The sequence below is a fragment of the Tamandua tetradactyla genome, chromosome 7, assembly GCF_023851605.1.
Source record: "Tamandua tetradactyla isolate mTamTet1 chromosome 7, mTamTet1.pri, whole genome shotgun sequence".
Classification (NCBI taxonomy): Eukaryota; Metazoa; Chordata; class Mammalia; order Pilosa; family Myrmecophagidae; genus Tamandua; species Tamandua tetradactyla.
In genome coordinates, this window is record NC_135333.1 from 24,152,413 (window position 1) to 24,174,385 (window position 21,973).

At 44.4% G+C, this 21,973-nt stretch overlaps 1 protein-coding gene across 2 annotated transcripts in view; it reads left to right on the forward strand.

Moving 5' to 3' along the window:
- ABTB3 (ankyrin repeat and BTB domain containing 3) overlaps positions 1-21,973 on the forward strand; it is a 337,545-nt gene that overhangs the window by 204,305 nt on the left and 111,267 nt on the right. For both annotated transcript variants that reach the window (XR_013179246.1, XM_077168628.1), the window contains exons 2-3: positions 2,883-3,032; positions 18,220-18,424. Coding sequence is in view for 1 of the 2 variants with exons in the window: in XM_077168628.1 (XP_077024743.1) it covers positions 2,883-3,032; positions 18,220-18,424 (355 nt within the window). In the remaining variant the exon portion in view is untranslated. The remainder of the gene's footprint in view (positions 1-2,882; positions 3,033-18,219; positions 18,425-21,973) is intronic.

The following is a 21,973-nucleotide window of genomic DNA, read 5'->3' on the forward strand; positions in this document are numbered from 1 at the left end:
AAGGAGAGAAGGCCATTACTATTACCACCATTTCACAGAAGAGGAAACTGAAGTTCAGAGAAGCCCAAGGTCAACAACAGATAGGAAGAGGCAGAGCCAGGATTCAAGCTCTCCTTTCCGTACTCCAAGTCCCATTGCTTGTGCCTCAACCACCATGTGAAACAGTATTTTAAGATACGTGTTTGAGTTAAGAACTTGCTGTAGATAATACAGATACCAAGAAAGCAATCCCTGGAGAATGCCTCAGTCCTTTGTTCTAATTAACAGGTAAGGCTCAGCTCCCAGGTCTCCCTTGTATGAAGCCTTCCTAACCACCATCACCTCCTCCCCTCCCCCAAGCAGAGGGCCTCGTTACCCCTCGCGTTGGGTCAGTCAGACTGAGATTGATTACCTGGTGCCTTTTGTAGTGGGTTCTTCAAGGACAAGTAAGTTCCTGAATTAGGGTCAAGGGTATCAGATGAGAAGTTGATCCGAGATTCATTGCCACTGGCAGTGGCTACTTGACCTGGCCTCTGACTAAATATCTTGGCAAGAGAAAGCAAGAAGGACTCAGTGTGTCCCTGCCTGGGCAAGCAGGAGGCTACGAGGCTGTTGAGGGAAATGGGGCAGGCGGGGAGCCAGCCTGGGATGATGGGCCTGTCTTCCCTGAAAGTCTGAGGGCTCCTGAAGTGCAGGGACCACGTCTCAGCGTCTCAGCATCCAGCACAGAGCCCAGCCCAGCTCCAGATAGAGTCCAGTAAAAGGTGACCCTGTATTGTCCATTTAATGCCAGTCCATATGCCCGCACAGTCAGCAGTGCTTTTCAAACTGCTCATCACACCTTTTAGCAGGTCTTGACATCACTTTGGGTGCTGCCGATGGCATTTTTATTAATAAAGTAGAAGAGAAAAAAAGTGAAAAAAATGAGAGTGCATCACATGTATTAAGTATCAATATTATTCTTGCTGAACTTTTTGGTGTGGAAAATATGAAAAATGTGTGTGTGCACGTGTGTGTGTGTGTATGGGTTGTAATAGCAAATGCATTTCTTATTCTGAGTCATGGTCAAAACACTTCAAAACACAGTGGTTAGAGAACAATGTTGAAAAGAAACTGACTTGACTATGTTCTTGAATTATCCATCCTTGTATTCATTGCTCATCCCTAAAGCATTTATCATAGTTGGCGTGCTCATTGTGTTGGCCTCTCTTAGGTGTGGAAGGTAAAACATTCGGGACAAGTGGCTTAGTGAGACTAGAGCCGCTAATTAGGCTGCAGGAGCCAGAAGAGGTTTTAATGTCATGGTGTGACAGGAGCCACCACACCAAAGTTACCAACAAGAGGAACCTTTGCTTCCTGAGCTTTTGTAGTTTGAACAGGCTGAGGAGCAGACTTGAACCACTGACCTTCATGTTCTGCCAGTCTCCCTTCACCCAACCAGGTGGTTGATTATAGTTCAATACCCATATATTGATACTGTTCCAAAATTATTTTGTCAATGTCACTCTTGTCTCTTCACTTACTGAATGAACTGCTTGAATATGCCTTTCTGCTTCTTTGGCATTTCCAAAGTGCCTAGCAGGGTTGGAAACATAGTAGGTGCTCAATAAGTGCTTCGTATTTGACACCTACTCATTCATTTTTCAGGTCCCAGCTTAGACGTCGCATCATTCCCAGTCCCCTACCACAGAGCATTTATCATGAGGTTCTGTAACTATGTGTGAAGTGGCTGTCTCCTTCTCTTAGACCTTGAGCTCAGTGAGGACAGGACTTACGTGTATTCTGCTATTACCAAGTCTTCAGCAACTAATGGCATAATGCCTGCCTTATTCTTTGTATCCCCGGAGATCACCTCTTGGTAGGTGTATCTGTGAGCTATCACCATAATAATGGTGAGTAACATACAGCCTCATTATCTGAGTGGCAGATTGCATAGACATTTGCTTCTCAGATACCTGAGTGTATTGAGGCAACTCTAAGCTGCAGGTTGGCTCTGGATCTGTTTTGTGTTTCTCTCACTCTCCTAGCGGGCCAGCTGGGGCAGGTTCTTTTCAAGGAGATGGCAGAGACATACAAGAACAAGTTCAACTGCATAAGTGCTTTTCTAACCTTTGGTTTCATTGCATCCATTAACATTCCAATGGCCAAAGCAAGTCAAGTGGGTCAAGTCCAAAGTCAAGGATTATGGAAGTACACACTTTCTATGGGGGTTGGGGTGGTGGAGGAAAGAGGGAATGTTACTGAATAATCTACCAAAGTAAGTTCTCCAGTTCTTGGTAAATATTTATGGAATGGAAAGGAAGGGAAAATAATAATTGAATTCCAGGTGTCCCCCATGGGTATTCGCCATACAAGTTACAAAAATCCGTGGGGACTCTTTTACCTCCTGATATATGGCTCCACAGAGAAAGCCGGAAGCCTTGTCTAACAGATAATGTCCCAACCCCCCGGAGTTAAATTTGTCAGGCAAATAAAACAAGATCTCAGAAGCGACTGCCAGCAGAGACTCTTCCTCCCAGGTGGTTCGGGACTGCAGCTGCCTCAGGGAGGGAAAATGAGGGCAGTGGCCACTGGGTTCACAGGCGGCACCTCAGAGTGGATAGAATTCCTGCCAGGCCCCGGGAAAGGATTTTGCTTTGTGTCCTTTGGAACCGGGCGCGTGCAGACGAATGTCCACAAATTCGCTAAAATCAGTGGGTCAGGACTTTGAGGAGACCTTTAAAAATAGCTCGATAGACATCCATTTCCAAGAGGAGCCCAGAGGCATTTGTCCCCCTGTTGGGCTTTGCAGCACCAAAATCTGGCAGGGTTGGAGGTTGTGGGAAGCTTTGTGTCCCTCCCTTGGTTATTCAAAAAATAACAACACATTTTCCTCTCATTCTCTCCCTCCCTCTGGACCGTAGGGGTGCTCTGCCTGCCAGACAGCCTGAATCTTCACCGAGACCCTCAGCGGTCAAATAAGCCGGGGGAGCTGCCCATGTTCAGCCAGTCGGAGTTGAGGACCATCGAGCAGTCTTTGCTGGCCACCCGGGTGGGCAGCATTGCGGAACTGAGTAAGTGAAAAAGTCCCTGCAGCTCCCAGAGTGGACTACACTGTCTGGCATGCCATCAGGTAGCAATGCCGTCCCTCCAGGCAGTGCCTTATTATCAACCAGGTGACACCTTTTCTTGAACACCTGCTGTATGGGAAAGGCAGGGACTCTGGAGTTGACCAGACCTGGGAGATTTCCTGGCTCTGCCACTGACATAGTCAAGTTTCCAGCCTCTTCTGAGCCTCAGTTTCCTTTTCTGCAAAATAGAGAAAATAATGGCACCTAACTCATGGTGTAGTTGTGGTGATGCCATGTGCTAATAACTGGAAAGGGGGTTCCCACAGCGCATGGCACACAGGAAATGCTCTATAACCGGGGGCTGTCACAGTGGGAAACCTTTCCCCTAATAACCTGTGTTCCCCAGCCACCAGGGGCGGCTGCGCATGGATAAGGATACAGCTAGTAGTGATGACTATTTTCGTTCTTTTGTCTTTTAATTTAGAAATTTTAACTCTCCCCCCCAACTTTGGTGAGACCAAGCTGTTGACCTTGGCCCCCTCTTCTGCTGTGAGTGCAGAATATGGCTCAGCAATTGCAGAGAATCTGGCCAACAGACCCACAGCACAAAACTTCTTAACATTGGCAGTTTATGTTCAAGAACCCCATGAAAGGGAGAGTAGAAATTTTCTAAGACACAGTACAATATTTTTGGCCCCACACACCCAGATGAAATGTGCCTGAGATCATGGTGTTCGCCCTGGGCTGGAACTAGATTTATTTCAGAGAAGACAAGGGGAAAATAGGACATCATTCATCTGCAGCATCCACCACCACCACTGCAACAAAATTAAATGATAACAAGAACCACTAACCACCACTGCAGCAAAATAAAATGATAGCAACCTGCCAATAAATAAAGGTCGTATTTGAGCATCCTGATGCATCGTTACTCTTAATTGAACAATTGCAACAGAGCCCATAACTTGTTTTATTTGAAATGGAGAATAGGAGGAGAGAATAAGCAGAAAGATTTTTGAAATATTCCCAAATGTGTCTTGAAAGTGTAATGTATGGACTGTGATGGCTTTTTTATCAGGTCCCCAGCACTTGACACGTATTATCTGTAATCATTGTGTACAGTTGTCCCCATTTTACAGAATGTAAAAATTTATGACTGAGTTTGGTAAAAATGAATTGCCTTGGGCGGGCAGTGGTGGCTCAGTAGCAGAGTTCTCGCCTGCCATGCCAGAGACCTGGGTTCAATTCCTGAAGCCTGCCCATGTCCAAAAAAAGAGAGAGAGAGAGAGAATTATCTAAATCTATGCACCAAGAAGTGGCAGGGCTCGCGTTCAAACCCCAACTTGCCTGACTCCAAAACCCTGCATTTTTTTGTCCCCCCCACCACACTGCCCAGACTTAATGGCCAAACCAAGATGGAAAGCCCAAGGTCTTGGATCCTGAATGGTGCACTAACAAAATGGGGCACAGGAATGAGATCTTACATCTGCAGCCTAAACCTCTCCTCTGAAATTCAAGCGGGTCATTCGACAACCTCCTCGGCAACTCCCGTGGAGGTCTGATTGACAGCCCGAGGCTGACAGGCCCAAATCTGAAGTCCTGATCTTCCTTGCCCCTCCTGCCATCTGCCCCGTTTCCAAAGCGGCAGTTCCATTCTTCCACTCGTCTAGGCCAAAATCCTTGCTGACGTTCTTGAACCCTCTCTCAGGAAATATGTTGAATGAATGAGGCAGGAAGATGGAGAACTGGGAGAGAGAGTTAGGGTTAGGGTGTCCCAAGTTTGGGCAATGATTTGCCATGCTTGCCCACCCCCTAATTCGGGACTGCACTCTTGGCTCTGGGCAGCCCGGAGAATATAAAACTGTATTTACTTATGATCCGATGGATTGTCAGACGACTCAGCTGTGCACTAGGTCCAGATGGAATTGGAGCATTGATCTCCGAAGGGCTCGGTCAGGTTGAAGTATGGGTTGGTATTGAAATTCCAGCAGGTCCTGAACCATGAAAAGATTCAGGACCCAGGAAGTAACTCATGCCTCTTCCCAGAGGAATTTCCAGCCCACCCAGGACAGGCAGCTCCCATTTACCACATGGTATTGCATCTCTGGAAAGAGAAGCAGGAGCCATTCAAGCCAGAAGAGGTTCTTTTGACCACTAGGGAGATACTTTTCTGGCACCTGAATTTGGAAATTGTATTCCAGTCTCTTCAAAGCCCTGAAGCCAAGAGATGCTTCCAATCACAGGGTCCTCAGATACGGATCTTATAACTGTTCTTAAACTTTTGGGGTGCCACAGACCGTTTTGGCAGCCTGGTGAAGCCTATGGACCCTGTCTCAGAATAATATCTTTTAATGCATAAAATACAGCACACGGTATTGCCAGGGGAGCCAATTTATTAGGACTCATCTAGCAAAATATTTTAAATGGAAGTCTTGGTAGAGTAATTATATGCTTTTTAATTAACATATTATGTAATATCAAGATTGAGCTGCAAGTTGGATAACCCCCATGATTTTCAGGTAGGTATAGGTGTCAGTGATATTTTGAAATATCTGCAACAATTGGGATGGGATAAGAAAATATCTGCATTTTAACAAGCTCCCAGGGGATTCAGATGCAGTGGATCCAGGCCGGACCCTTGGGGAAACACCCACTCAAAGAAGAAATGCCACATCACTGGGGACTCAGCTAATTTCCATGGCCTGCTCATGTCCCCTGGGGACTTAGGATCTGGCTGAAATGGAGCTGGGGCACGTTTGTGTGGGCATAACCTTGGAAAAGCCCGTATCAGATGGCCCCCACTCTCTCCCTTGGGGTCTCAAAGGCATGTCCTGGGGAAACTTAGAGGCCCCTTCCTGCCTCTAGCACCTGGGATAGAGCCTTGCTTACAGCTGGCACTCTCTTCCAAGAAAAAATTTGCTAAACAAATCTGCGCTTGGCCTAAGCAGACAGCCTGCAGGAGCTGCTTGCTGTATAAATTTCTTTTAAGGACAGTTTGCTCTGTAAATTAAATGCTTGTCATTGTGGTTGAATGTTGACTTTCGCATATGAATTGTTGGCACACAAATGGGTGTTGCTAATTACCAGTGAGTTTTGTACCCTCATTAAGTCAGCCCAGTAGAACTTGTGTGTAGAAGCACTTTGATAAGTCACGTCAGAGACTGAAGGTAATAAAATTGCCTTCTTTTCTGATCTGACTGTAATTTAACGGGCTTGCTCTGTAGCATGAATCAATACCTCCTTGCTCTCTCTGTGTACATAGAAAGGCTGTTCTTCACATTCAGTGCTTACTCTGCCAGAGTGGATTCTAGAAACCACTGTTTTTTCCAAAGAAGGTGAGATGAAGAGGGTTTGTTCCCAGCCATTCCTGCTTTTCTAGAAACAGGAATATGGTTGGTCAGGGTTGAGGGCAGAGCCTCTGACAATGACCAACAACAACCATAGCAGCTGGTGTTTACAGAACGAGGGAACTGTGCTAAAAGCTTTACATGAATTTTTCCCAGTATACTATTATCCCCATTTTATGATATGGAAATGGAGAGAAGAAGAGGTTAAACAGTTTGTCCAGGATCAAAGATTTCAACTCATTAGACCACTTTGAACTAAACCTAGCCCAAGGTGAGTTGAAAGGCTGCTATTTGATCCTAGGCTTTTTAAGGCAAAATGTTCACACCTAACCATTAGACTATCCTGCCTTCAGCAGATGTGTTCCCCTGGAGGCCTGTGTGACGTATTCCTGTTTCAGAGTATTGGTCACATCTGTGTCCTCTAACCCTGAAGATGTGCTATTTGCTCTGCAGGACGCGTTATGGATGTCCTCTGTGATGGCTGGGTTCTGGTGTCAACTTGGCCAAGTAATTATGCCCAAGTGGTCTGGTCAGGCAATCACTGGCCTGACCGTTGTCACAAGGATATTTCGTGGCTGGTTGATAAACTGGAAGGCTGGTGTAGTAAGTCATCAGTCAGTTCATTGCATCTGTGGCTGATCACATCTGTGGTCAACTAGGGTGTATCTCCCACAATGAGATGGTCCAATCAGCTGAAGGCTTTTAAGGAAGAAGAGAGACTCTCACTGCTTCTTCAGCCAGCGATGCTTTCCTGTGAAGTTCTTCCAGACCCTTCACGGAGCCGCCAGCTTCACAGCCTGCCCTACGGATTTTGGACTTTTCTATTCCCACAGTTGCGTGAGACACCTTTATAATCTCATATTTACAGATCTCTCCTGTTGATTCGGTTTCTCTAGAGAACCCTGACTAACACACCCTCCTCTAAGCTAAATTGGAGATAGGCAATTTCCTAAAGATTCCCAACTCACCATATACCTAGGTGGGGGGACCATCCTTGCAATCTGAGACTTCTCCCTGTAACCCCTGCCTGTTTCCTCAAGGCATCATATTAAAATCCAGAACTGCTTTAAACAACCGGATGTCTGAATCACTGTCTTTGTCCAGCTGGCCTTGGCATGCAATAAAAATACATACATTGACTTCCGGAGAAGATGGCGGCTTAGTAAGACGCGCGGGTCTTAGTTCCTCCTCAAGAACAGCAACTAAAGAAACAGAAACAATACGAAACAGCTCCCAGAGCCACGACAGAGACCAAAAAGACAGCGTACCCCATTCTGGAACGGCTGAATAGGCAGGGAGAATCCGCTGCGGTGAGATACCCGAGGGGCGTGCGTTTTCCCGGCCGGGGCGGCTGATGACTGGGGTCCCCTCCACACACGTGGCTCCCCGGTCCGACTGGGAACGTTGGATAGCGGGGCCCTCCCGCCACACTTGGCGTCTCGGGCCACCTGGGCAATTTGGACCGGCACTCCCCCAAGCCGCGGTGGCCGGCGACCCCCCACCTCCACGCGCGGTTTCCCAGGCCGACTGCGAGATTCGGATTGGCAAGTTAAAGGAGCCACAGCATCTTTTACTGGTGGGACCCGCAGACAGACGAGCGCCACGAGCGCCACCTACTGGGCAGGAAAAGAAAAACAGAGCCCAGAGATTTCACAGAAAAACCTTTCAACCAGCCGGGTCCCACACCCAGGGAAATCTGATCAAATGCCCAGACACCAGCAGAAAATAACGGATCATGCTTGGAAAATTGAAGATATGGCCCAGTCAAAGGAACAAACCAATAGTTCAAATGAGATACAGGAGCTGAGACAACTAATGCTGAATATACGAACAGAAATGGAAAAACTCTTCAAAAAAAGAAAAACCAAATCAATAAATTGAGGGAGTACATGAAGAAGACATGGGCTGAACAAAAAGAAGAAATAGAAGATCTGAAAAAACAAATCACAGAACTTATGGGAGTGAAGGATAAAGTAGAAAAGATGGAAAAAACAATGGATACCTACAATGGTAGATTTAAAGAGACAGAAGCTACAATTAGTGAACTGGAGGATGGAACATCTGAATTCCAAAAAGAAACAGAAACTATAGGGAAAAGAATGGAAAAACTTGAGCAGGGGATCAGGGAACTGAATGACAATATGAAGCACACAAATATACGTGTTGTGGGTGTCCCAGAAGGAGAAGAGAAGGGAAAAGGAGGAGAAAAACTAATGGAAGAAATTATCACTGAAAATTTCCCAACTCTTATGAAAGACCTAAATTTACAGATCCAAGAAGTGCAGCACACCCCAAAGAGAATAGACCCAAATAGGCATTCTCCAAGACACTTACTAGTTAGAATGTCAGAGGTCAAAGAGAAAGAGAGGATCTTGAAAGCAGCAAGAGAAAAACAATCTGTCACATACAAGGGAAACCCAATAAGACTATGTGTAGATTTCTCAGCAGAAACCATGGAAGCTAGAAGACAGTGGGATGATATATTTAAATTACTAAAAGAGAAAAACTGCCAACCAAGACTTCTATATCCAGCAAAATTGTCCTTCAAAAATGAAGGAGAAATTAAAACATTTATAGACAAAAAGTTACTGAGAGAATTTGTGACCAAGAGACCAGCTCTGCAAGAAATACTAAAGGGAGCACTAGAGTCAGATACGAAAAGACAGAAGAGAGAGGTATGAAGTAAAGTGTAGAAAGAAGGAAAATCAGATATGATATATATAATACAAAAGGCAAAATGTTAGAGGAAAATATTATCCAAACAGTAATAACACTGAAAGTTAATGGACTGAATTTCCCAATCAAAAGACATAGACTGGCAGAATGGATTACGACCCAGCAATACCACTGCTAGGTATCTACTCAAAGGACTTAAGGGCAAAGACACAGACGGGCATTTGCACACCAGTGTTTATAGCAGCATTATTTACAATTGCAAAGAGATGGAAACAGCCAAAATGTCCATCAACAGATGAGTGGCTAAACAAACTGTGGCGTATACCTACGATGGAATATTATGCAGCTTTAAGACAGACTAAACTTATGAAGCATGTAATAACATGGATGGACCTAGAGAACATTATGCTGAGTGAGTCTAGCCAAAAACTAAAGGACAAATACTGTATGGTCCCACTGATGTGAACCAACATTCGAGAATCAACTTGGAATATATCATTGGTAACAGAGACCAGCAGGAGTTAGAAACAGGGTAAGATAATGGGTAATTGGAGCTGAAGGGATACAGACTGTGCAACAGGACTAGATACAAAAACTCAAAAATGGACAGCACAATAATACCTAATTGTAATGTAACTATGTTAAAACACTGAATGAAGCTGCACCTGAACTATAGTTTTTTGTTTGTTTGTTTGTATCTTTTGTTGTTGTTTTTTCTTTTTCCTTTATATATATATATATTATTATTATTATTATTTTAATTCTCTTCTCTATATTAACATTCTATATCTTTTTCTGCTGTTTTGCTAGTTCTTTTCCTAAATCGATGCAAATGTACTAAGAAATGATGATCATACATCTATGTGATGATACTAAGAATTACTGAGTGCATATGTAGAATGGAATGATTTCTAAATGTTGTGTTAATTTTTTTCTTTTTTTTGATTAATAAAAAAAAATCCAAAAAAAATACATACATTATTTTCTAGAGCACCTACTGTGTGCCGAATGCTTTATTATTCCCATTTCACAGATAAGAAAACTGAGACTTAGCACGATAAACGTCTTGCCCATGGCCAAATAGCTAGTAGGTTACAGAGTCATAATTCAAATCCAGTTTGAATTTTCCACACTGTCATGCTGTGTTCGATTCAGCTTTGTATTCTGAGCACCTAATGCATCACCCATAACCTAAGAAATACCTGTTGAATGTCAAATGAATAAATGAATGACCTGAAGTGAACTACACTGTGAAACAGAAATTGAAGAAAACCTTGTGGGTGTGTGGGATACCCCAGTTGAATATTAACTTTTCTATTGAACTAAAATTTGAACCCAAGGACCTTGAAATAAACTTATAAATGTTCTAAAATATTTGGATGGAGAGCTAAATCAGGATAGTACACGGGTCCGGAAATTGACATAGGCTGGTAATTCTCTTTTCCGGAGCCCTAGGAAATTTGCAAGTCAAGGCACTGAACTTCACAGTTGAATCTGAGTCTGGCATGGCAGCGCAGTCACCTTCATTGAACCGGTGAGTGGACCTGGGGGGGAGCGCATCTACCCCATCACCCCCACGGAGGCTGTGGGGAAAGCAGAGGCTCTGGCTGCTCCCATGTTTGTTTCCATCCAACTCTGTTTTGTGTCTTCTAAGCCCGCGTCTTGCCTCTTCTGCCTGTCACCCCAGCCTTGCCCTCAAGCTCCCAATTAAATCCCTATCTGACAGTTGTTCATTGCGGTGCTTGCTTTCTACTGTTTAAAGGAATAAAACGAGGGCTCCAGTGTCTCTTCCTGTTGTCATTTCACACTGGCCTCTGAACTTGTTCCCACTAAATGAGGCAATCAAAGTAGGGCCATTAATTTACAATTATCCATAATGAGGGTTTCTGAGTTGTCTCTCCTCAACTTCACAGGGGGAAGAAAAACCACCACCACCAACAAAAAGCCAGCCCTTATGCTTGAACGATGGAGATAGGTCTCTCTCCTTTTCTAAAAGGCAGGTGGCTCCTTTGCCAAGCCTCTTCATGCCTTCAATCCCTAAGGGATACCTGTGATGTTTCCGGATACCAGAGTGGCCGCTGGCCTCTTGGTGTTTCTTAAACACTCCACTCATCTCCCGCCACAGGGTCTTTGCACCTGCTGCTTCCTTTACCTGGAGAATAGACTATCTCCTGATAGTCACAAGGCACATCCCTCACTTGATGCAGACATCCACTCAAATGTCACCTCATCATAGCAGCCCTCCTGTGACCGTCCCTCCTGCCCAGCCTTCCCCCACCACAATCTGTACCTCCATCCTGCTTTAATTTTTTTCCATGGTGCTTATTACCACCTGATTTACTACATTGATATTTCTTTGTTTATTGTCTGTCTCCCCCACCAAGGCTGTAAATCCCACAAGAGCTGGGACCTAGAGCCTTGAGCAATATCTAGCACACAGTAGGACTCAGTGAAGACTTCATTGCTTGACTGACTGATTAAAAACAAGTTTCCTGCTGAGTCTAAGAGTTCCTTCTGTTTGAATTTGAAGGTGTTGTTCCATCTCTGTGCCTCCATCTCTCCTCCTTGAAAACGAACCTCTCATCACTCTCTACCTTATGTCCTGGATTTTATGAGGCACCTTTCCCCCCTTTCTTTTTCAAAGAGAAGGGTTTTGGTGAGGTGAGTTAAACACCAGTTTATGAAGCTGGAAGGGGGCTCAGTTTCCTCATCTGTGCTGTATGACTTAGGGCAAGTGACTCATTCACTTGGAACCCCACTTTTACCATCTGCAAAACAAGCATAGTAAATCTACCTACCCTGGGGTGGGGGAGATTTTGAGATTGTACTGTAGTGATTGGTAGCAGACTGTAGATGAAATGGAGAGAAAGGAAGGAAGCGGAGGTGCTGTCTCAGCGTTGGCCAGAAGGAACATGCCATTGAAGTGGAATGCACTTTGTCCCATGGTGATGACCCAAGGCACACAGGAGCAGAGGCAGGCAAAGCAGCATTTCCCATAGGGTGGCATGGAAGAAAGCTGTAGGGGATGCGTAAAACACTTCCTATTTTATTTAAGTGCTGTGTATTTATTGTGAGTATTAGATAAATATTGGTTTTCCATTTGTAGCACCAATATGAAGTTTCCTTTTTAAATGAATGTATTTGCATGAAAGAGTGGGCCAATTTAAAGAAAAATATTAAGCAAATAAATTGCACCGGTGGCACGCAGATATAAGAAATCTCACAAATGATGATTCCCAAATGGCTGACATTTGGGAAACACGGTTATTAGTGGATATGCAAGTAAGCTCCCAAAACCCGATACCAGCTGCCCAGACTCATAGAAGCTCATTACAAGTGGATTTGTGGTTTGGGGCTCCCAATGCCAAGAGGGGAGCAGCAGCAGGTAGCACATATATAAAGCAGAGTTTAAAGTGGAGCCAGAGATAGCAGGAACCTGTGCCAATGCCATCTCCTGGGACCAGCCCTCCTCAGAGACATCCTTGGGGCCTCAAAGGGCTGGGCTGATGATGGTGGTGGTGGTGACAGTGAGGATAATGGTGCCATGGCTGTGACACTGATGATGGGGCAGTGATTTTAGTGATGGTGAGAGTTATGATGATGGTGATGATGATGATACAAAGAAAAGAACAGTGCTGAATACATATTAAGCACTCACAATGTGCCAGACCCTATGCCAATTGCTTTGAATTTATACATATCAGCTCATTTACTACTTTGAGATAGGTACAATTAGCCCAGTTTTACAGATGGAAGAAAGTTAGGCACTATACACACACACACACACACACACACACACATATATACATATATATATATATATGGATCTATCTATATGTATAAATATATATATTTAGCACTATATATATATATATAAATGGATCCACACGGTGAATCCATTAGGTTGTCATCATCTGTTTATCAGAGAGATTGAATAACTCACTCACTCAAGGTCACACAGTTAGTTACCAGTAGGGTGAAAGCTCAGACTCAGACAATCTTTGTCCATAGAGCATACTTGTAAATATCATGCCACACTGCTTCTCCAGGACAAGACAATAAACCAGGCATGGTCTCTTGCCCTTGAGTCTCAGGGTCTAGTAGGAGTAGCAGCTGTGTGAACAATTAACTGTGAACATGACAAATTAAACAAGTAACACGACAGATTCCATTAGCAGGTGTTGGTACACAGGGGAAGCAGGGATTGATTTAAACTGGGGATGTCCTATCCTGGAGGGCTCCGTGGAAGAGATGGCATTTGAGCACAGGCTTGAAGGTCTTTAGTATGCAGGAAAGGGCAATCCTAGGCGAGAGCGCAGTGTGGGCAAAAACAGGGAACCTGATGATTCCTGTTTCAGCAGGCGAGCTGAACGATGCTTTGAGGAGATGGTTAGCCCAACCAAGGCAAAAGCCCCCACCCACCCATCGAGAGACCTAGAGCCCTGGGAAAGGAAACAGGTGGTGTAGGGGGCCCAAAACATAGATGCTCTTCTCTTCTCCCTTCCCTCTTATCTTACTTGTTGTGATTTTTTTAATGGGAGTTTTCAAGGGAGATACATGGAAACGTGTATATTCCAGCCTTTCTCTAGATGAATAATCCACAAAGTAAATACCAGCTAGGTGTACTTTCTTTTCTGATAATATAGGTCCCCATGCTTGCATGTATGCTCATGCCATAATTCAAAATTCAGAAAATGCCAAAGAATCGGGAAAGAGTGCCAACCACAATCCCACTGGGCAGAATATGCTTCGTCAACATTTTGATATATTTTTTCTGGTATTTACTTACTGCCTAGTTTTTAATATAATGCTGATCATGCTGTGTGCAATTCAAATTCCATTTTTTCCCACTTAGCATTTTAATATGGTTACTTCTTTCATTATATTCCAGCTTTATCTAAACATTTTCAATGACTGTGTAAGTTTATTGTTTTATCGTGTAGCTATACCAGAGTTTATTTGACCCCTCTCTTATTGTTGCCTATTTGTTTCTTGTCAAATATTGGATCTTGTAAGTGCGGTTTGGATGACAATCCTTGTGCTCAAAGATTTATTCTAGACTAGATGGATATGAGTGAACTGGCTATGTTTATTTCTCCCTCCCAGGGAGTGAGGTCCCTAAAAGAGAAAATGGGAGAAGCAACTAAGGAACTAAGTGTGTCTCTTAGGTGTGCCTAGAGTGAGCCGCTTTACGACATAGATTCCCAAGAAAAGTCAAGCCCAGCAATGAAGCAGCAAATCGGGTGTCCAGGTGTTAGGTGACAGGCAGACTGTCCCTCCACATCCCACTCACAACCTCTTGGTCTCAGGGCCCAGAAGAGGGAGCGTGCAGGCAGGTCAGGAGCCTAAGAATGCTGCTTCTGTAGTGCCATCACTGTCCTGTGCACTTTCCTACTTTGCATTTAACCCTCACAACCACCTGGTGGGTGGGTGTTATACCTCCGCAAGAGGTGAAATGACTCGCCCATGGGGAGGTGGGCCTGGGATTTGAATCCTTTCTGCTTCCTTCCTAAATGTGAGCAGTGAGTCTCAGCATTTCCCATCTGTTGATGCCTTGACAGGTCTTCCCTGCCCAGCTTCTTCGAAAAGATAATTCCTTTCTGTTTTAGCCTCCTAGGGCTGCGGAAAGTACCACAAACTGGGGATTTCAAATTACAGAAATTTATTCTCTCACAGCTCTGGAGGCTGGAAGTCTGAAATCAAGGTGTCGGCAGCGACATGCTCCCTCTGAAGGCTCTACGGGAAAATACTTCCTTGCCTCTTCCTGGCTTCTACTTGGTTTATAGCTGCCTCACTCCAGTCCCTGCCTGCATGTTCCCCCTCTTTCTGCATCTCTAAATCATTTAGGGCCCACCTACTCCAGTCTGGCCTCAACTAACTATACCTGCAACTAACTGTATACCTGCTCCCAAATAAGATCACATTCACAGGTACAGGGTCATTCGGAGCTCAACATGTCATTTTGAGGAATGCAATGCAACCCACAACACTTGCCCTGATTTTTTTTTAATTCCTTAGATATATTGCCTGCCGTGGGGAAATAGCAAGAAAAGGGGTAAGCTCTGAACTGGATGTAGGGCACATAGGGGTGCAAGAAGTAAGCCTCCCACTGCTGGCCGTGCAGCCCCTGCACCTGCTGCTCAGACATTGAGTTTATTGGGTTTTACTCTGGTTAGGTTGCCCTGACAAGACTCTAGGACTCAGATAACATAGAGGTTTCCTTTCTTCCGACAACGCCTCTCAGTAATAGTGGCTGCTTGGAATCTTGTCTCGAGGAGGAGTTGGGGTTGTATCTATGTTTAGTATAAAAGGGCTGTTTGCCATGGACATGGAATGGAAAGGGGGCTATTTGCTGTTTCTGCCCTCAGCTGGAACTCACTCTGTGGTGGACTTCTCTAAGGGGGTGAGCAGTCCTCTTGTCAAACATATTTTGAGAAAGTGGTTCCTCCCCCCGATAGGGAGTAGGAACCTGAAGAGGGGCCTTGGCCCTTCAGAGGGGAAATTCCTGCCTTTCAGTGGGATTTGGGTTTGGATTTAGGTGAGTCATATTAAAAGGTACAGCTGGTGATATCATTGCCCTCCTTCCTACATGGGACATGACACCCAAAGGTGAAAGTCTCCCTGGTGACGTGGGAGATGACTCCCAGGGATGAATCCAGACCTGGCACCATGGGATCAGCAATTCCATCCTGACCAAAAGGGGGAAAAGAAGTGTAACTAATAAAGTATCAGTGGCTGAGAGAGTTCAAATAGAGTTGAGAGGCTACTCTGGAGGTCACTCTTACGCAAGCTTCAGGGAGACCTTGCTACCTGTCATAACCTGCCAACCCCCAACCAGGACCATTCCAGTCAATCCTAAAGAACACCTAGGGCAATATATAAGATTCCACAAGGGTCCCATGCACTAAAGTAACTTTCCAGAAACCTACAACTCCAGATGGTTCCCTAGTCCAGATAAGTCCTGAAACCTAGCCCAGCCTCTCTAGAACATCAGATAGTTTCATCTCCGTACCCCATATTAGTGGGAGATCCTTCCAACATGAAAAATTTAGAATTGCCATAGCCCAAACAACCTTAAAGAGGGGGATGGAAAGATCAAAGGTGATGGTGGAGTTATACATAGAAGATAGGACTTAAATAAATATGAATGCTGAATCATTAAATTGATATTTCTTTTGGTCTCCAGTATTTTAGAACAGCTAGAAGTAAAAACCTAAAATTGTGGAATTATAACTCATGTCAAACTCTGAAATATGTCCTACAATACAACTGTGGTGCTGTATTTTGAAATTTATAGCTTTTTTATATATACGTTATTTTTCACAAAAAAAAGAAGGAAAAAGTAGATTGTGATGATAAAAAAATATTTAAGCCCTCTAGCCTCCTATATTCTGAAGCAACTAGAAGGAAAAATAGGAGAGGATCATATGGTAGCCCATGACAAACTCTGGAATCTGTCCTGTAACTACTTGTTGAAGAGTGCTTTGACAACTATTGCTTTTTTATTTCTTTGCTTTGTATATATATACATATATATATATATATATATATATATATATATATATATATATATACTATACAGTAAAAAAAAATAGAGAAAGTTGCAGCTGGGTGATGGAGAATGGGTGGGCTCTGCCAGCCTGGTTCCAAGTGGGTAGTAAAGAATTGGGGACAAAGAGACAGTCCCCATCCCCCACCAGGAGTTGGCATAGTGTCAGAGATCTTGGAAGAGGGTCTCCCAAAGTGCGTGACACATTCCACCATGCATGAGATGATTCTGAGTGGGTCGGGACAATACATGAAATAACATTGCTCCAAGAGTGAGTCTTTGCAATTCTTTTTTTTTTGCAATTCTCTTTTAATGTAATTACTTTAAGAAAAAAGAGTCCATTTGCTGTGAGCCCCTAACATCTCTGTGACACTTCTGTTATTTCTAACAAAAGGAAGCAGGGCCATAATTCAGCTATAAATTAATTACACTGCTTTGTTTTCATCACATTTATTCTGACAGTACCTTTTATTTATGGCAGGTGATACTAATTTCCCATTTATGGTAATGACATCTTTTTTTATTTGTAGATGTGTATATTTAAGTAATACAAAATGAGTCCTCTTGAAATTATTATCCTCATGAGGGTGGCATCCAAATGACCTAAGTTTGGGAAACACCATTTTAGCCAGGCAAAGTCAGGGCTCCCAGGCCCAGCCAGCCTCTTCCCAGAAACATCCTCACTATCCAGCCAACCTGGGAGCGTACAGGTTTGGTTTGATCAAGGAGAAGGCTAGTTTCCTTTTGAGAAGGTAGGAGAAAGAGTAGAATGTTCCCAGGGTGTGTTCATGCTGAGATGGGTCAGACTGAACCCTGCCCTGCAGGAGGTTAAGAGACTCTGAACCTAAATCCTGGCTCCACCACTGATGGCCATGTGACCTGGGAAGTCATTTTCCTCACCTGTAATAGGAGATTATAGAGGTCCCTACCTCATGGGGTTGTTGTGAGGATTAAAGTGCTTTGAGCCATGCCTGACACATAGTAAGCGCCAATTAAGAGTGAGTTACTTTGATTAGAAATGGCTAACAAGAAAAAGGGTAATGCTAGCACAAACCCTTAAGTGCATGAGAGGGAAAGTACTAGGTGATAACAGAAACAGGGAAGAGATGAATGTTCCAGGATGGTTTCCTAGAGAAATTAATATATAAGCTGATCCTTGGAAGATTGGTGGAATTTAGCCTGGAGAAGAGGAGAGAGAGAATGTTCTGGTTAGAAGAAATGGTATATGCAGTTTATCAGTGGCAGGGGAAAGTATATAGCGCAATGTTGTAACTGCAAGTAAGGCAGCATGGTTGCAGCAAAGAATATGACAGAGGAAGTGTCACGAGGTGAAGGAGGTGGTAAGCAGGAGCTGGCATAGAGGGCTTCCTGTGCCTTGTTTGAAACACTGGGTTCCAAGAGAGTAGGATTGAAATTATCGTAGCAGCCCACACACAATATACCTTGGCAGCCATGTGGTCCATGCACGAAAGCTTTCTTCTCTGCTTGATGTGTGACCTGGAGTTTCCAGATTGTTGGAGCGAATCCCAGGATCAAAATGTCTGCAGAGATCTTCAGTTACATCCTCTCTGCAAGTGTTGCCTGCGTAGGGGATCTAAAATCTTACTTCTGTCCACAGGTGACCTGGTATCCCGGGCAATGCATCACCTGCAGCCCCTCAATGCCAAGCACCATGGCAACGGCACCCCCCTGCATCACAAACAGGGAGCGCTCTACTGGGAGCCCGAGGCCCTCTACACCCTTTGCTATTTCATGCACTGCCCACAAATGGAATGGGAAAACCCCAACGTGGAGCCTTCCAAGGTCAACCTCCAGGTAGAAAGGTAAGACTTGTTTTGCCTTGGATGGCCAAAGAGAGAAGCTCACCTCTGGCCAACACCGCCTGGTGGTGTGTGGTACCACTTGGGCTGGGGAGGTGTGGAGGAGGGTGGGAAACTGGCCAGAGGGTAGGGGGAGTGGGAATGCAGGGTGTAAGAGCTGCCCAGCTCCGGACACTTCTTAGATGGGTTCCCATGGGAACCTTATGCCCTGAGGGTATATGAGAATGAGGTTTTTAAAATGAATTTGCATGGAGCTGGTCCAGTTCAGTCATTTTCCAGAAGGACAAATATGGTTTCCAGGAGTGGGCAAATCCTAGAGGGATAAGTTCCCTGCTGCTCAGGGGGGTTCCCTGTGAAGGCAGTTTGAGGGCGCCAATTCCTTGTGTGGGAGTTGTCTTCCTCTTCATTTCATTCTTGCTGGGGATGCCCAGGAGGATCCATATCACCTGCTTAGCTAGAAGTGGGAGTCTCAGATGGGCAGGAGACTGTGTTGCTCTCAGGGAGGCAGAATCCTCAGTGGCAGGGAAGGAGGGGAAAACCTGGGAGAGGAAGCTCCTCTCGTCTGGCTTTTGCTGCTCCCTAGCTCTGCCTCCACTTCTCCAAACCTCAGCCTCCTCATCTGTAAACGAGAAGCTCCTGAGGTTCCCTTCTATCCAGAAAACCCCAGGATTCTCTGAGCACAGTTTCACCTTCTCAGAGGCAGAGCATCAGAAATCACCATCAAGGGGGCAGCCCCAGCTGGCGCCAAACCAGTGGCTTTGGTAGACGTTCTCTTTCCACAGTGTCTTGAGAATCTTCCTTGACACAGAACTCTTTGCTCTGGGTACTGTTGTGGTGACCCCTGTTTATCAAAAAGAATGGTTAAGAGAGGAGGCTCTGTGATCCAGACCTGCTGGGTTCAAGGTCAGGCTCTTCCACTTCAAAGCCAGGGGAAGTGGGCAAGTGCCTTAACCACCACTTCGTGCCTTCATTTCAGCATCTGTAAAATAAAGACATTAAGAGTAAATCTTTCCTAGGGCTCTTTGAAGATTAAATGAGTTAAACAGTGCCTAATGCATAGTAAGTGTTCAATAAATGTTTTATTATATGATGTTGCAGATATTATCTGCACATAGCTGAATGACTCCCAATTTGGGCTTAGTACAGTTTTCCTTTTTTCTGTTACTTGTTTCACATGGTTTTGAAAAGCTCATTGGATGCTCTATTTTTGCCAGGATGTATTGGAGCTTAATTGGGCTCTGTTACAAAACCGTGAGTCTTGGCTTTCAGTTAGGGGAAGAGGATGGGCTAGATAGAGGGTTGTTTTCTGTTTTGGGGTTCATTTTTGTTTTTTGTTGTTGTTATTGTTATTGTTGTTTTTAGAATCCCAATTTAACATCAGTATTTCAATGCATTCTGCAGACAGCATCATCAGGGGTTACTCAGGGCTTCCGCTGTCCAGGCCAAATCAGTGGGTACCCTGTGTGCATAACTTCATGCGTAAGCATGCCTAAAATGAGAGGGGGCAAAATGCCCATGGTTTCCATGCAAAAAGTGTTCTTAGTCAGACACACCAAAACTTTGCTTCCTATGAGTATGAATCATAAGGATTGAGGGAATGGCAACCATTGGCCTGAGCCTGTTGGTGAACCTTGAAGCATACCTACTAGAAAGCTAGTATCTAGCTCTTTAGCACCACCACCTGCCTCCAGCTTACCTCCCCCATGTCTTTAACTTCTCCTGCCCAGAGATGACCGCTCCCTCCATCATCAGCCAGACACCACCTCCTCTGAGTTCCAGAATCTTCCCATCCCAGTCAAACCACCTGACTGGTTTCCACTGTCAATTGCCATGTCCTCTTCTGATAGCCACCTTATACTTTTCTGCCTTAGCACTTACCACTAAGAACTGTATATATATATATATATATATATTCTTGTGTTCCTTTATTGCCTGTAAGCTTCATGAGGGCAGAGAACACATCTGTTTTGGCCATCACTCCACACCCACTGCAGAGCTAATATCTGCAGGATTGTGGGAAGTCAACAAATATTTTGTGGAATGAAAGAATAAATCCATTGAATCATCTGCCTATGGAAACTCCCCTCTGGAGTTCTCACATCCACTTCAAAGCCAAAGCTGTCATCTTCCAAAATGGCACCACCATCGATCTGGTCACCCCCGTCAGAAGCCTGAGACTTACCCACACTCCTCCTTCTCCCACCTGTATCCCCTGGCCAGCAGGTCTCACTGATGCTGCCTCCCTGGTCCTTCCTCTCCAGACCTCTGCCACCACCACAGTTCAGGAAGTTTTACCCTTTTACTTCAGTATCACACTAATTTCTTATTATTATTAATGTGTTTTTTATTGAGATATAATTCATATAACATAAAATTCACCATTTTGAAGTATATAATTCAGTGGTTTGGAGTATAGTCACTGTATTGTGCAACCATTACTACTATCTAATTCCAGAATGTTTCCATCAACCCAAAAAGAAACCCTTTAGCTATTAGTAATCAGTCTCAATTTCCCCTGCCCTCTGCAACCACTAATCTGCTTTCCATCTCTATGAATTTGCCTGATCTGAACATTTCATGTAACGGAATCATACAATATGTGGCCTTTTGTGGCTTGCAGTGGGTTTCTAAGTGATCTCACTGGCTGTGAGGCTTATAGCCTCCAACCATCTCCATCATCCTCACAGCCACTAGACTGAGACTTCTAAAATATACATCTTATCACACATGACGCATGCCCCCCTCCCACTCAACACAGTTCCGTGGCATCCTATGCCTATGGGATAAAGTCTGAACTCCTTAACTGGAATTCACGTCCTCCATGACCTGGCCCCTGCCGGCTTCTCTGGCCTCATCCCTACCGAAAACTGCCACCTCCCTCCATAAACTCACACGCACACTCCATCCAGCACTAGAGAATTATGAACAGTTGTGTGCATGTATGCATTAGAAAGATTCCATGCATACATGAGGCTGATTCAAAATTCAGTTTATTCACCCTTCCCCACTGAGTATCTGGCAGACATCTTAGCTTTCAATACCTGGTTCAAGCTCCTCTACTCCTCATAGTACCTTTTCATCCCACACATAATTATTGAGCACCTACTATGTGCCAAACAGTGAACACAGCAGTCAAAAATCCTAGTCCTCATGGTGCCCACATTCTAGCTCTCATCCCAACAGCGTTTTCTTGTCCTATCTGTTCTTTGTTTGTTTGTTTTGTGGGGTGCATGGTCCAGGAATTGAACCAGGTCTCCCTCATGAAAGGCAAACATTCTACTGCTGAATTACTCGTGCACCCCCCTATTTGTGTTTATAACCGTCTCCCTTTCTGATTTTGAGCTCTTTGAGGGCATGAGCCTTGTCTTTTTTGTCTTTTATATGTTCTGTCCCCATGGCAGGATTTTGTGCGGAGTAACTGGCCAAGATTTGTAAATGAACGAATGATATGACAGGAGACCCATCTCAGCTCTGAACTCTTGGGGTCATATATATGTGGATAATATCCTGAAATCTTAAATGGTGATTCAAGAGAACTCATATAGCACATTC